Here is a 12,283-nt window from a genome sequence, read left to right on the forward strand (position 1 = left end):
TATCAAGTGGCATTAACCAAACAGGATTAAAATAAAATGTATGACCATACTCCGAAGCAGAAGGTGGCGGTAATGCACTATCTGTCAACGTTGGTTGATAACCGCCCTTAGGAGGAGAAGAAGAAGAAGAAGAAGAAGAAGAAGAAGAAGAAGAAGAAGAAGAAGAAGAAGAAGAAGAAGAAGAAGAAGAAGAAGAAGAAGAAGAAGAAGAAGAAGAAGAAGAAGAAGAAGAAGAAGAAGAAGAAGAAGAAGAAGAAGAAGAAGAAGAGTAAAACAGAGGAAGACACGCACCTAAGGTAACGTAACGTTAAGTGAACAGAAAACAACTTTAAACACAGTAGGTACGGAGTTGAATGGAAAAACAACGTCTCGAATGTATTCGTGGATTAATTAGTCCAATTAATGAATTGTACACCATTCTTTTCAAGACGATTTAACGCTGTTTTGACAGGTCAGTAGTTAGCTGACTAGCGTTAGTTACCTAGCGTTAGCTAACTTTCCCCTTAACGCTAGCTGTTTGGTCAGGGAACTTGACTTGACGCAGCCATGAACTTTGATAGCTAACGTTAGCAGGGTAACGCATTCGGTTCTGCTGCTGTATAAGTTCGTACAAGCAAAATAAAAATCTCGTGAACCTTTATTGTGAGGTTTTTAATTGAGTTGCTTTGTTATAGTTTGAATAACTATCTTTAGCTAACGTCACTACACACGTCTACGCTGCTAGCCAGGTAATGCTAAGCCAGGAAGTTGTTTGCTGGTGCCCTGACAGACAGGCTGAGGAGGTTTTGGCTGATACTTGCTGGTGCCGTCTGTTACTTGGAACAATCATTGAATAGCTCCACACGTTTTGTTTATTCTAGTAACGTTATGACAGAACGTCACGACAATCACTGCTCAGACATAATGGCCATTCAATGTTGCCTTGTTTATCGGCGAACGTACTGTACATAAGGCATAACGTTAGAACATAACGCTGGTGTTTTTTTGCGTATAGGATGCACTCTTCAATTCGGCATAACGTTACCATTATGACAGCCTGGGAACCTGACGAATCTGCAAGTTCATGTTTTATTTGCTCACTTTTGTGAATTGGTCTGGCGAATCGGCGATGACACTTAGCTATTTCGTTTTCAAATCAAATCACTTGTTCCACCAAAGTACACCATGGTGGCTTTCCGGCAGACTAGATGCCTTGCAGCACATTGCTTTCTCTCACATTTGGATGGTCTCAACTCTAGACCTGGTTCTTCTTCTTCTTCTTCTTTTAAGTTTCTGGTGTTTGTATTAGTCATGATATGCCAATGCCACTTATACATTTACATCACTGATGACAGCACAGTTTCTCAAGTGACATCACTGATGACATCACTGATGAAACACAATCGTGACAGACACCGCCACCAACCGCAAAAACACCGCCACCCACTTAGCCAATTTGAACTAAAGTTGATAAGTATGATAATTTAATATGTATACTTTCCCCCTGTTCAACTTATTTTATATCAATTGACCAATATGAAACGTGAATAGTGGAGCATAATCGAACCAAGCAGGAACCACAACATGTGAGTGAAAATATTGTTTCCGTCATCGTGCTGCGCAGCATCGCAAGTTTGGCCATTAATCTGCGCAGGCCTCGCTCACAGAGTTGGCATGCAGCCTCTCCTCTCTCCCCAGAGGGGTTTCATAGTCCACTTCCCTGGCTGATTTCAACCCTGCTCAGGTGTGCTCCTCCACTCTGGAGTTCTCCATCGAGCTGAACCTGTGTTGAGCCATTTTGGCCACTAATTAGCATTTTTTTCCCATTTAGTTGGCCCTAATGATCTAATTCAAAAACATTCTCCTCTGGCCCCTCCTCCTCCTGTAGGCATGGCGATGACAGGCCAGAGCTCGTTCTCCTCCATGAGTAACCACACCAAAGAGCGAGTGACCATGGCCAAAGTGACCCTGGAGAACTTCTACAGCAACCTCATTGCCCAGCACGAGGAGAGAGAGATGAGGTAAGAAGAACTTTTACAGTAACTTCATCGTCCAGCACGAGGAGAGAGATGAGGTAAGAAGTTCTACAGTATCATCATCCAGCACGAGGAGAGAGAGATGAGGTAAGAACTTTTACAGTAACTTCATCGTCCAGCACGAGGAGAGAGAGATGAGGTAAGAAGAACTTTTACAGTAACTTCATCGTCCAGCACGAGGAGAGAGATGAGGTAAGAAGTTCCACAGTATCATCGTCCAGCACGAGGAGAGAGATGAGGTAAGAAGTTCTACAGTAACATCACCCAGCACGAGGAGAGAGAGTTGAGTTAAGAAGTTCTACAGTAACATCACCCAGCACGAGGAGAGAGAGATGAGGTAAGAAGTTCTACAGTAACATCACTCAGCACGAGGAGAGAGAGATGAGGTAAGAAGTTCTACAGTAACATCACCCAGCACGAGGAGAGAGAGATGAGGTAAGAAGTTCTACAGTAACATCACTCAGCACGAGGAGAGAGAGATGAGGTAAGAAGTTCCACAGTATCATCGTCCAGCACGAGGAGAGAGATGAGGTAAGAAGTTCTACAGTAATATCACCCAGCACGAGGAGAGAGAGATGAGTTAAGAAGTTCTACAGTAACATCACCCAGCACGAGGAGAGAGAGATGAGGTAAGAACTTTTACAGTAACATCACCCAGCACGAGGAGAGAGAGATGAGTTAAGAAGTTCTACAGTAACATCACCCAGCACGAGGAGAGAGAGATGAGTTAAGAAGTTCTACAGTAACATCACCCAGCACGAGGAGAGAGATGAGGTAAGAAGTTCTACAGTAACATCACCCAGCACGAGGAGAGAGAGATGAGGTAAGAAGTTCTACAGTAACATCACCCAGCACGAGGAGAGAGAGATGAGGTAAGAAGTTCTACAGTAACATCGTCCAGCACGAGGAGAGAGAGATGAGGTAAGAACTTCTACAGTAACATCACTCAGCACGAGGAGAGAGAGATGAGGTAAGAACTTCTACAGTAACATCACTCAGCACGAGGAGAGAGAGATGAGGTAAGAACTTCTACAGTAACATCACCCAGCACGAGGAGAGAGAGATGAGGTAAGAACTTCTACAGTAACATCACCCAGCACGAGGAGAGAGAGATGAGGTAAGAACTTCTACAGTAACATCACTCAGCACGAGGAGAGAGAGATGAGGTAAGAACTTCTACAGTAACATCACTCAGCACGAGGAGAGAGAGATGAGGTAAGAACTTCTACAGTAACATCACCCAGCACGAGGAGAGAGAGATGAGGTAAGAACTTCTACAGTAACATCACCCAGCACGAGGAGAGAGAGATGAGGTAAGAACTTCTACAGTAACATCACTCAGCACGAGGAGAGAGAGATGAGGTAAGAACTTCTACAGTAACATCACTCAGCACGAGGAGAGAGAGATGAGGTAAGAACTTCTACAGTAACATCACTCAGCACGAGGAGAGAGAGATGAGGTAAGAACTTCTACAGTAACATCACCCAGCACGAGGAGAGAGAGATGAGGTAACAGTCCCACACTGCATATGTATTCAGGAAATGCGTCTGATTGGATAGTAACTTTGAAAAGTCATTTTGCCAGACTCATTCTGATGACCATGATGAGATCTTGGTTAGGGGCTTGCTCATAGTACATAGATGACCATCACTTAAACTAGTCACCACTTTCAGGACTCTATCACCTTAATTCAACTTTAATTTATCTTTTGTAAAGTTTAAAAAATGTCAGTCTAAGTCTTATACTTTTTTCAACCTTTATAATTCGACCCTATGGAGCCAGCCTTGAGTATACTTTTGACTAAATTCACACATTTTAAAACTGCGACAGTTCACACAATTTTAACACTATACATATACATTAGACTAGACTCTTTAGCTACTTCTGTTCTCACTCACAATGTCAAAATATAAGTGATGTAATGTAGTTTTTGTGATATATAGATATAGCTATAGTTTCTGCTAGAGTGGCGTCCGGAAGTACTTTTTTGTTGTTGTGATGTCACACTGATTCATCCTATATCCCATCATCATCATCATCATAAAGGAAGGAAGTGGGCTCTGTGTGTCTGTTTAAATTTTTTCTCCCACATTGCATGATGTCATCAGTGATGGTCACTCGAGCAATTGTGATGTCACTGATGATGTCACAATGTCTATGACATGCAAAGTTGAGCAATTGTGCGCTGAGTGATGTCAATCGAGCACTCCATGATGTGATGGTCACTTGAGCAATTGTGATGTCATCAGGGAGTGATGTCATCAGTGGTGCGCTGCGCATGCCAATAGAGCAGACAAGGCCACAGCAGCTGAGCTGCGGGCGTGGCCGAAGTTGAGCAATTGTGCGCTAAGTGACATCACTTGAGCCCATGATGTGATCAGTGATGGTCAATCGAGCAATTGTAGATCTTAAGCTTCACACCGAGATATTTATTTTTCGCTCTGTCGCTTGATTCAACCCTTTGGAATCGCTCTGTCGCTGTGTTTAAATCGCTCGTCAACAGGCACACGAATTGACGGACATCTGGGCTATAACGTTACGCAATGTCATGATGTTTGTCCACTACGAGCCACCGTAGTTGTTTACAAGCTAAGCCTATCAGCGTGCTCCTAAGGCGAGCTCTATACCGGTTGTACAGACTTCACTTCATGTCAGCTGTCAGCCTGTCAATCAGCTGTCAATGCGGTTTGTTGCCACACAATAAACCAGCGGTTTGTTCCAAGCCAGTGTGATCCTTGACTCACTCTCACACGGCAGCCAATCAGCGTTGAACAACGAGCGACTGATGCCAGCGTAATTTCGCTCAAGTTGGGATATTTCATCTCGGGCGACGAGCGTATTTTCGCCCTATCGCTCTGTCGCTGTCGCACGGACGCCCAGCGATTTTTCTCCCGGGCGAATATACGCTCAATCGCTCGTTTGCATTGACTTTGTATGTAAACCCGATGCCAGCGAAAAACTTTTAATAGGTCAGTGTGAACGCAGCTTTATCAGTGATGCGAAGTTGAGCAATTGTGCGCTGCGTACGCCAATAGAGCAGGCGGGGCCACGCAGCACCCGTACTGCGGGCGAGAGCTGCGTATGCGACAGGGCGGGTGATAGCACCCCATGCAGCGGGCGAGGCTAGGAATCGATTTCTAGTATTCAAAAAGGGAGGATTTCTGCCCAAACTCTAAAAAGCAGGCTGTTCAACCCTTGTAATATGGGAAAAGCAACATAAACCACCAGGAAAGAAAAACATTTTATCGGTCATATCATCATACATCAAATGATGTTTTGGCCAGGAAAAAAACTATTTCAAAGGGGGCCCATGACCACTCAGCTCAATTGATCTGAATGAAAATGGGTTCATTGGGTACGCACAAGCCTCCCCTTTACAGATAAGGGAGCATTTTTCACAGCCTAATATAAATAGCATTAATAGCTTGTGGATTGATTTTTTCCCCCCTGTTGCTCATCACTATGTCTCTACAGATTTGTTATGCACGCAAATAGCGGAGTGGAGTAAGGGGGAGAAATTGTTGGTGGATTATTAATTTGCTGTATGCCCAAGATCACATGCTTATATCCCTGTTGTTTGTTTGACCTTGGGTTTTATGAAAGGTGCTATATAAATTAAAGTTATTATATATATATATATATATATATATATATATATATATTAATAATAAACATGCTGGCTGTTTTGATTGTTGCACTCTCCACTTGTTACAGGCAGCAGAAGCTGGAGAAAGTGATGGATCAAGAGGGCTTGGCTGATGAAGAGGTGAGTTTTATTTATATTGCCCTTTTTGTCTCAAACGATTCTACAATGAGCCAAACTAGGCCAAACTCGTCGGCAGTCACGGTTGAGGCGTTGGAGCTTTTGTATGGATTTTGAAAGCTTATAGGGATACGTTGTTGCTTACATTGTTGTTTTACAAAGATTTGAAGGATCTTCAGTATTTTGTTCTCATACTGTGAACTAGCCATGTACCCGGCGTTGCCCGGGTTAAATAGGCACAAAGCAATACAACTGTGCCACTTGTTGGGTTGGACATGACGGTGGTGTCCAGGACTTTCCAGTTTTCCAGGACTTTACAACCTGGCCATGACCTAACCCCAGATCATAACCACCACCATGCAAATCTTCTGCCCCATCCAACCTGGGGTGTGGGCGTGCATTGAAGATACACATGCACACAAACACGCACATATCAATTTTATTATTAGATTTTTTTTCTCTCGCTTTACCATGTATTTAATTTGGTACCAAATTAAAGGGAAAGTTGTGTTTTCTTAAAGCAGCTACGAGCAAGATTTTCGATTGTTATTAAACAGTCTAAATTTAATATCGATGCCTCACATCTTACCTCTAATAGTAGACGAGACCGAGAGTAGAAAGCCCTTTGATGTAGCGAGGAAAGCCATCCTTCTTGTTTTGGGTCTGTTGCTAGGCAGAGCGAAACGGTTTACGGCAGCTGTAAACAGTGGCTAGGCAGAGCGAAACGGTTTACGGCCGTAGCAGCAGACCAAAAACAGCTGTCCTCGCTAATTTCTGCTCTCGCAAACATCTCTTGTCTAAGTTTGTTTGAAAGTAATTTTGTAATTTTGTGGTTATGGCCGAAGTGGCTGCCGCAAACCGTTTCATTTCACTTCCTGATGACACCGGCCCGCAGACAGACTAATCATCAAGACAACACTCGCCGATTCACTCGGCTTTCAAGCGAGACTACTCTGCGTTGGTCTCGTCTAATATTAGAGGTAAGATGTGAGGCATCGATATTAAATTTAGACTGTTTCATAACAATAGAAAATCTTGCTCGGAGCTGCTTTAAGGGGGTGGGTTTTGTTTTTTTGTTTTTTACCGCAGCCATACTACGTGGTGTACGTGGTCAAGGCAAGGCAAATTCAGGTGAGTCAATCCGGGACGCTTATGACCCATTTCCACTGCTGGTATTTGGCGCGGCTCCCCCCGGCTCGAATCGCTTTTTTGTAGCTTTCCACAAAATGGGGATCGAACCATCGACCTTCCGATTAGTGGATGACCCCCACCTACTGAGCCCCAGTCGAGCCAAATGATGTCACGCAATTGCCGACTGTGATGTCATCAGGCAGTTGTGATGTCATCAGTGATGTCACTCGTGCAAATGTTGAATGCATTTTGGAATTGCGCAACTGTGATATCACCCGAGATTTGGATCTAGGTTTGTAGTGATTGAGAGCAGGTCTGAGAGCAGGTCACGTGGAGGCTGGGTTTACCCAGGCTACAGCTATGTATCCTGTGTGTATGCACAGCTATGTATCATGTGTGTATGCACAGCTATGTATCATGTGTGTATGCACAGCTATGTATCATGTGTGTATGCACAGCTATGTATCCTGTGTGTATGCACAGCTATGTATCCTGTGTGTATGCACAGCTATGTATCCTGTGTGTATGCACAGCTATGTATCATGTGTGTATGCACAGCTATGTATCATGTGTGTATGCACAGCTATGTATCCTGTGTGTATGCACAGCTATGTATCATGTGTGTATGCACAGCTATGTATCATGTGTGTATGCACAGCTATGTATCATGTGTGTATGCACAGCTATGTATCATGTGTGTATGCACAGCTATGTATCCTGTGTGTATGCACAGCTATGTATCCTGTGTGTAGGCACAGCTATGTATCATGTGTGTATGCACAGCTATGTATCATGTGTGTATGCACAGCTATATATCATGTGTGTATGCACAGCAATGTATCCTGTGTGTAGGCACAGCTATGTATCATGTGTGTATGCACAGCTATATATCATGTGTGTATGCACAGCAATGTATCCTGTGTGTAGGCACAGCTATGTATCATGTGTGTATGCACAGCTATGTATCATGTGTGTATGCACAGCTATGTATCCTGTGTGTATGCACAGCTATGTATCCTGTGTGTAGGCACAGCTATGTATCATGTGTGTATGCACAGCTATATATCATGTGTGTATGCACAGCTATGTATCATGTGTGTATGCACAGCTATGTATCATGTGTGTATGCACAGCAATGTATCATGTGTGTATGCACAGCTGTGTATCATGTGTGTATGCACAGCAATGTATCATGTGTGTATGCACAGCTATGTATCCTGTGTGTATGCACAGCTATGTATCATGTGTGTATGCACAGCAATGTATCCTGTGTCTATGCACAGCTATATATCATGTGTGTATGCACAGCTATGTATCATGTGTGTATGCACAGCAATGTATCATGTGTGTATGCACAGCTATGTATCCTGTGTGTATGCACAGCTATGTATCATGTGTGTATGCACAGCTATGTATCCTGTGTGTATGCACAGCTATGTATCCTGTGTGTATGCACAGCTATGTATCCTGTGTGTATGCACAGCTATGTATCATGTGTGTATGCACAGCTATGTATCATGTGTGTATGCACAGCTATGTATCATGTGTGTATGCACAGCAATGTATCATGTGTGTATGCACAGCTATGTATCCTGTGTGTATGCACAGCTATGTATCATGTGTGTATGCACAGCTATGTATCATGTGTGTATGCACAGCTATGTATCATGTGTGTATGCACAGCTATGTATCATGTGTGTATGCACAGCAATGTATCATGTGTGTATGCACAGCTATGTATCCTGTGTGTATGCACAGCAATGTATCATGTGTGTATGCACAGCTATGTATCATGTGTGTATGCACAGCTATGTATCATGTGTGTATGCACAGCTATGTATCATGTGTGTATGCACAGCTATGTATCATGTGTGTATGCACAGCAATGTATCATGTGTGTATGCACAGCTATGTATCCTGTGTGTATGCACAGCTATGTATCCTGTGTGTATGCACAGCTATGTATCCTCTGTGTATGCACAGCTATGTATCCTGTGTGTATGCACAGCTATGTATCCTGTGTCTATGCACAGCTATGTATCCTGTGTCTATGCACAGCTATGTATCATGTGTGTATGCACAGCTATGTATCATGTGTGTATGCACAGCTATGTATCATGTGTGTATGCACAGCAATGTATCATGTGTGTATGCACAGCAATGTATCATGTGTGTATGCACAGCTATGTATCATGTGTGTATGCACAGCTATGTATCATGTGTGTATGCACAGCTATGTATCATGTGTGTATGCACAGCTATGTATCATGTGTGTATGCACAGCTATGTATCATGTGTGTATGCACAGCTATGTATCATGTGTGTATGCACAGCAATGTATCATGTGTGTATGCACAGCTATGTATCCTGTGTGTATGCACAGCTATGTATCCTGTGTGTATGCACAGCAATGTATCATGTGTGTATGCACAGCTATGTATCCTGTGTGTATGCACAGCTATGTATCCTGTGTGTATGCACAGCTATGTATCATGTGTGTATGCACAGCTATGTATCATGTGTGTATGCACAGCAATGTATCATGTGTGTATGCACAGCTATGTATCCTGTGTGTATGCACAGCTATGTATCCTGTGTGTATGCACAGCAATGTATCCTGTGTGTATGCACAGCTATGTATCCTGTGTGTATGCACAGCAATGTATCCTGTGTGTATGCACAGCTATGTATCCTGTGTGTATGCACAGCTATGTATCCTGTGTGTATGCACAGCTATGTATCCTGTGTGTATGCACAGCTATGTATCCTGTGTGTATGCACAGCTATGTATCCTGTGTGTATGCACAGCTATGTATCCTGTGTGTATGCACAGCTATGTATCCTGTGTGTATGCACAGCTATGTATCCTGTGTGTATGCACAGCTATGTATCCTGTGTCTATGCACAGCTATGTATCCTGTGTGTATGCACAGCTATGTATCCTGTGTGTATGCACAGCTATGTATCCTGTGTGTATGCACAGCTATGTATCCTGTGTGTATGCACAGCTATGTATCCTGTGTGTATGCACAGCTATGTATCATGTGTGTGTATGCACAGCTATGTATCATGTGTGTATGCACAGCTATGTATCCTGTGTGTATGCACAGCTATGTATCATGTGTGTGTATGCACAGCTATGTATCATGTGTGTGTATGCACAGCTATGTATCATGTGTGTATGCACAGCTATGTATCATGTGTGTGTATGCACAGCTATGTATCATGTGTGTATGCACAGCTATGTATCCTGTGTGTATGCACAGCTATGTATCCTGTGTGTATGCACAGCTATGTATCCTGTGTGTATGCACAGCTATGTATCATGTGTGTATGCACAGCTATGTATCCTGTGTGTATGCACAGCTATGTATCCTGTGTGTATGCACAGCTATGTATCCTGTGTGTATGTACAGCTATGTATCCTGTGTGTATGCACAGCTATGTATCCTGTGTGTATGCACAGCTATGTATCCTGTGTGTATGCACAGCTATGTATCATGTGTGTATGCACAGCTATGTATGTATCATGTGTGTATGCACAGCTATGTATCCTGTGTGTATGTACAGCTATGTATCCTGTGTGTATGCACAGCTATGTATCATGTGTGTATGCACAGCTATGTATCCTGTGTGTATGCACAGCTATGTATCATGTGTGTGTATGCACAGCTATGTATCATGTGTGTATGCACAGCTATGTATCATGTGTGTATGCACAGCTATGTATCATGTGTGTATGTACAGCTATGTATCCTGTGTGTATGCACAGCTATGTATCCTGTGTCTATGCACAGCTATGTATCCTGTGTGTATGCACAGCTATGTATCATGTGTGTATGCACAGCTATGTATCCTGTGTGTATGTACAGCTATGTATCATGTGTGTATGCACAGCTATGTATCCTGTGTGTATGTACAGCTATGTATCATGTGTGTATGCACAGCTATGTATCCTGTGTGTATGCACAGCTATGTATGTATCCTGTGTGTATGCACAGCTATGTATCCTGTGTGTATGCACAGCTATGTATCATGTGTGTATGCACAGCTATGTATCATGTGTGTATGCACAGCTATGTATCATGTGTGTATGCACAGCTATGTATCATGTGTGTATGCACAGCTATGTATCCTGTGTGTATGTACAGCTATGTATCCTGTGTGTATGTACAGCTATGTATCATGTGTGTATGCACAGCTATGTATCATGTGTGTATGCACAGCTATGTATCCTGTGTGTATGCACAGCTATGTATCATGTGTGTATGCACAGCAATATGTGTGAGCAGGTTGTGTCTCTGCTTTATAGAAATGTGTCCGACGTTCTCAACATGCCAGGAAAGAGACAGAGTTTCTTCGTCTGAAACGTACTCGACTGGGCCTGGAGGACTTTGAATCCCTCAAGGTGATTGGCCGAGGAGCTTTTGGAGAGGTAAACTGTTTTACATAAATACTTTGAGAGTGGTGCCATTTATTGAAATGAAAACTGCTACAAAATGTCAGTATTCTTTGTCAGTACTGAAATAATAAGGTAAAATTACGAGACATTGTAATTTACGAAGAAAATAACAGCCGGAACTTCCGATTTTCATTTTCTTACCTGATTAGTATCACACATTACCCCTATTACCATGTTGTTACTGAGCTGTAATGTAAGGTGCTACCACCAAGGGTAAAGAAGCTAAAGACTCAAACCAATGATGCGGTCATGGTCGGATCACCTGCCGGTTTTACAGTGAGCTTAGTCTCCCTTGCCAGACTGTCCCAGCAAAGGGGCTGGGAGAGTCTGGCTGGGAACGCTTTCTATTGTGGACTAGAGGGGAAAAAGGCTGTTTACAGCCATCCACCAAACGTACCATGCAGGCTGCTTCATTGCATAATCCACATCAATCGTTTTCAGCGTGTAGCAACGAGCTACCGACTAGCTGCTGCTGTTGTTATTGTTTCAAAGGCAGCGGTGCAGGCATTTGAGCTCAGCAGATTCAACACGTACAGCAGCAGAGACATACAGATTCCACACGTACAGCAGCAGAGACATACAGATTCAACACGTACAGCAGCAGAGACATACAGATTCAACACGTACAGCAGCAGAGACATACAGATTCAACACGTACAGCAGCAGAGACATACAGATTCAACACGTACAGCAGCAGAGACATACAGATTCAACACGTACAGCAGCAGAGACATACAGATTCAACACGTACAGCAGCAGAGGCATACAGATTCAACACGGGGGGCGTGGAAAGGAAATCCAAATATGGTCGCAGCCGCAGTCCGTGCGGGTCGGAGCCAATGCAGAGCTTACAGGGAGCGGAATGGGATTTCGATCCAGCACCGACTGAAATGGTCGGCACCAATGCAGAC

General features: G+C 43.4%; 1 protein-coding gene across 2 annotated transcripts in view; it reads left to right on the plus strand.

Moving 5' to 3' along the window:
* Positions 1–267: 267 nt before the first annotated feature.
* Positions 268–12,283, plus strand: part of LOC310794604 (serine/threonine-protein kinase 38) — a 41,620-nt gene continuing 29,604 nt past the window's right edge. For both annotated transcript variants that reach the window (XM_083656591.1, XM_083656592.1), the window contains exons 1-4: positions 268–296; positions 1,868–2,000; positions 5,731–5,782; positions 11,223–11,345. In XM_083656591.1, coding sequence (XP_083512717.1) covers positions 1,870–2,000; positions 5,731–5,782; positions 11,223–11,345 — 306 coding nt within the window. In that variant the 5' untranslated portion in view covers positions 268–296; positions 1,868–1,869. The remainder of the gene's footprint in view (positions 297–1,867; positions 2,001–5,730; positions 5,783–11,222; positions 11,346–12,283) is intronic.

Source organism: Poromitra crassiceps (assembly GCF_964638095.1).
Source record: "Poromitra crassiceps genome assembly, chromosome: 20".
NCBI lineage: Eukaryota > Metazoa > Chordata > Actinopteri > Beryciformes > Melamphaidae > Poromitra > Poromitra crassiceps.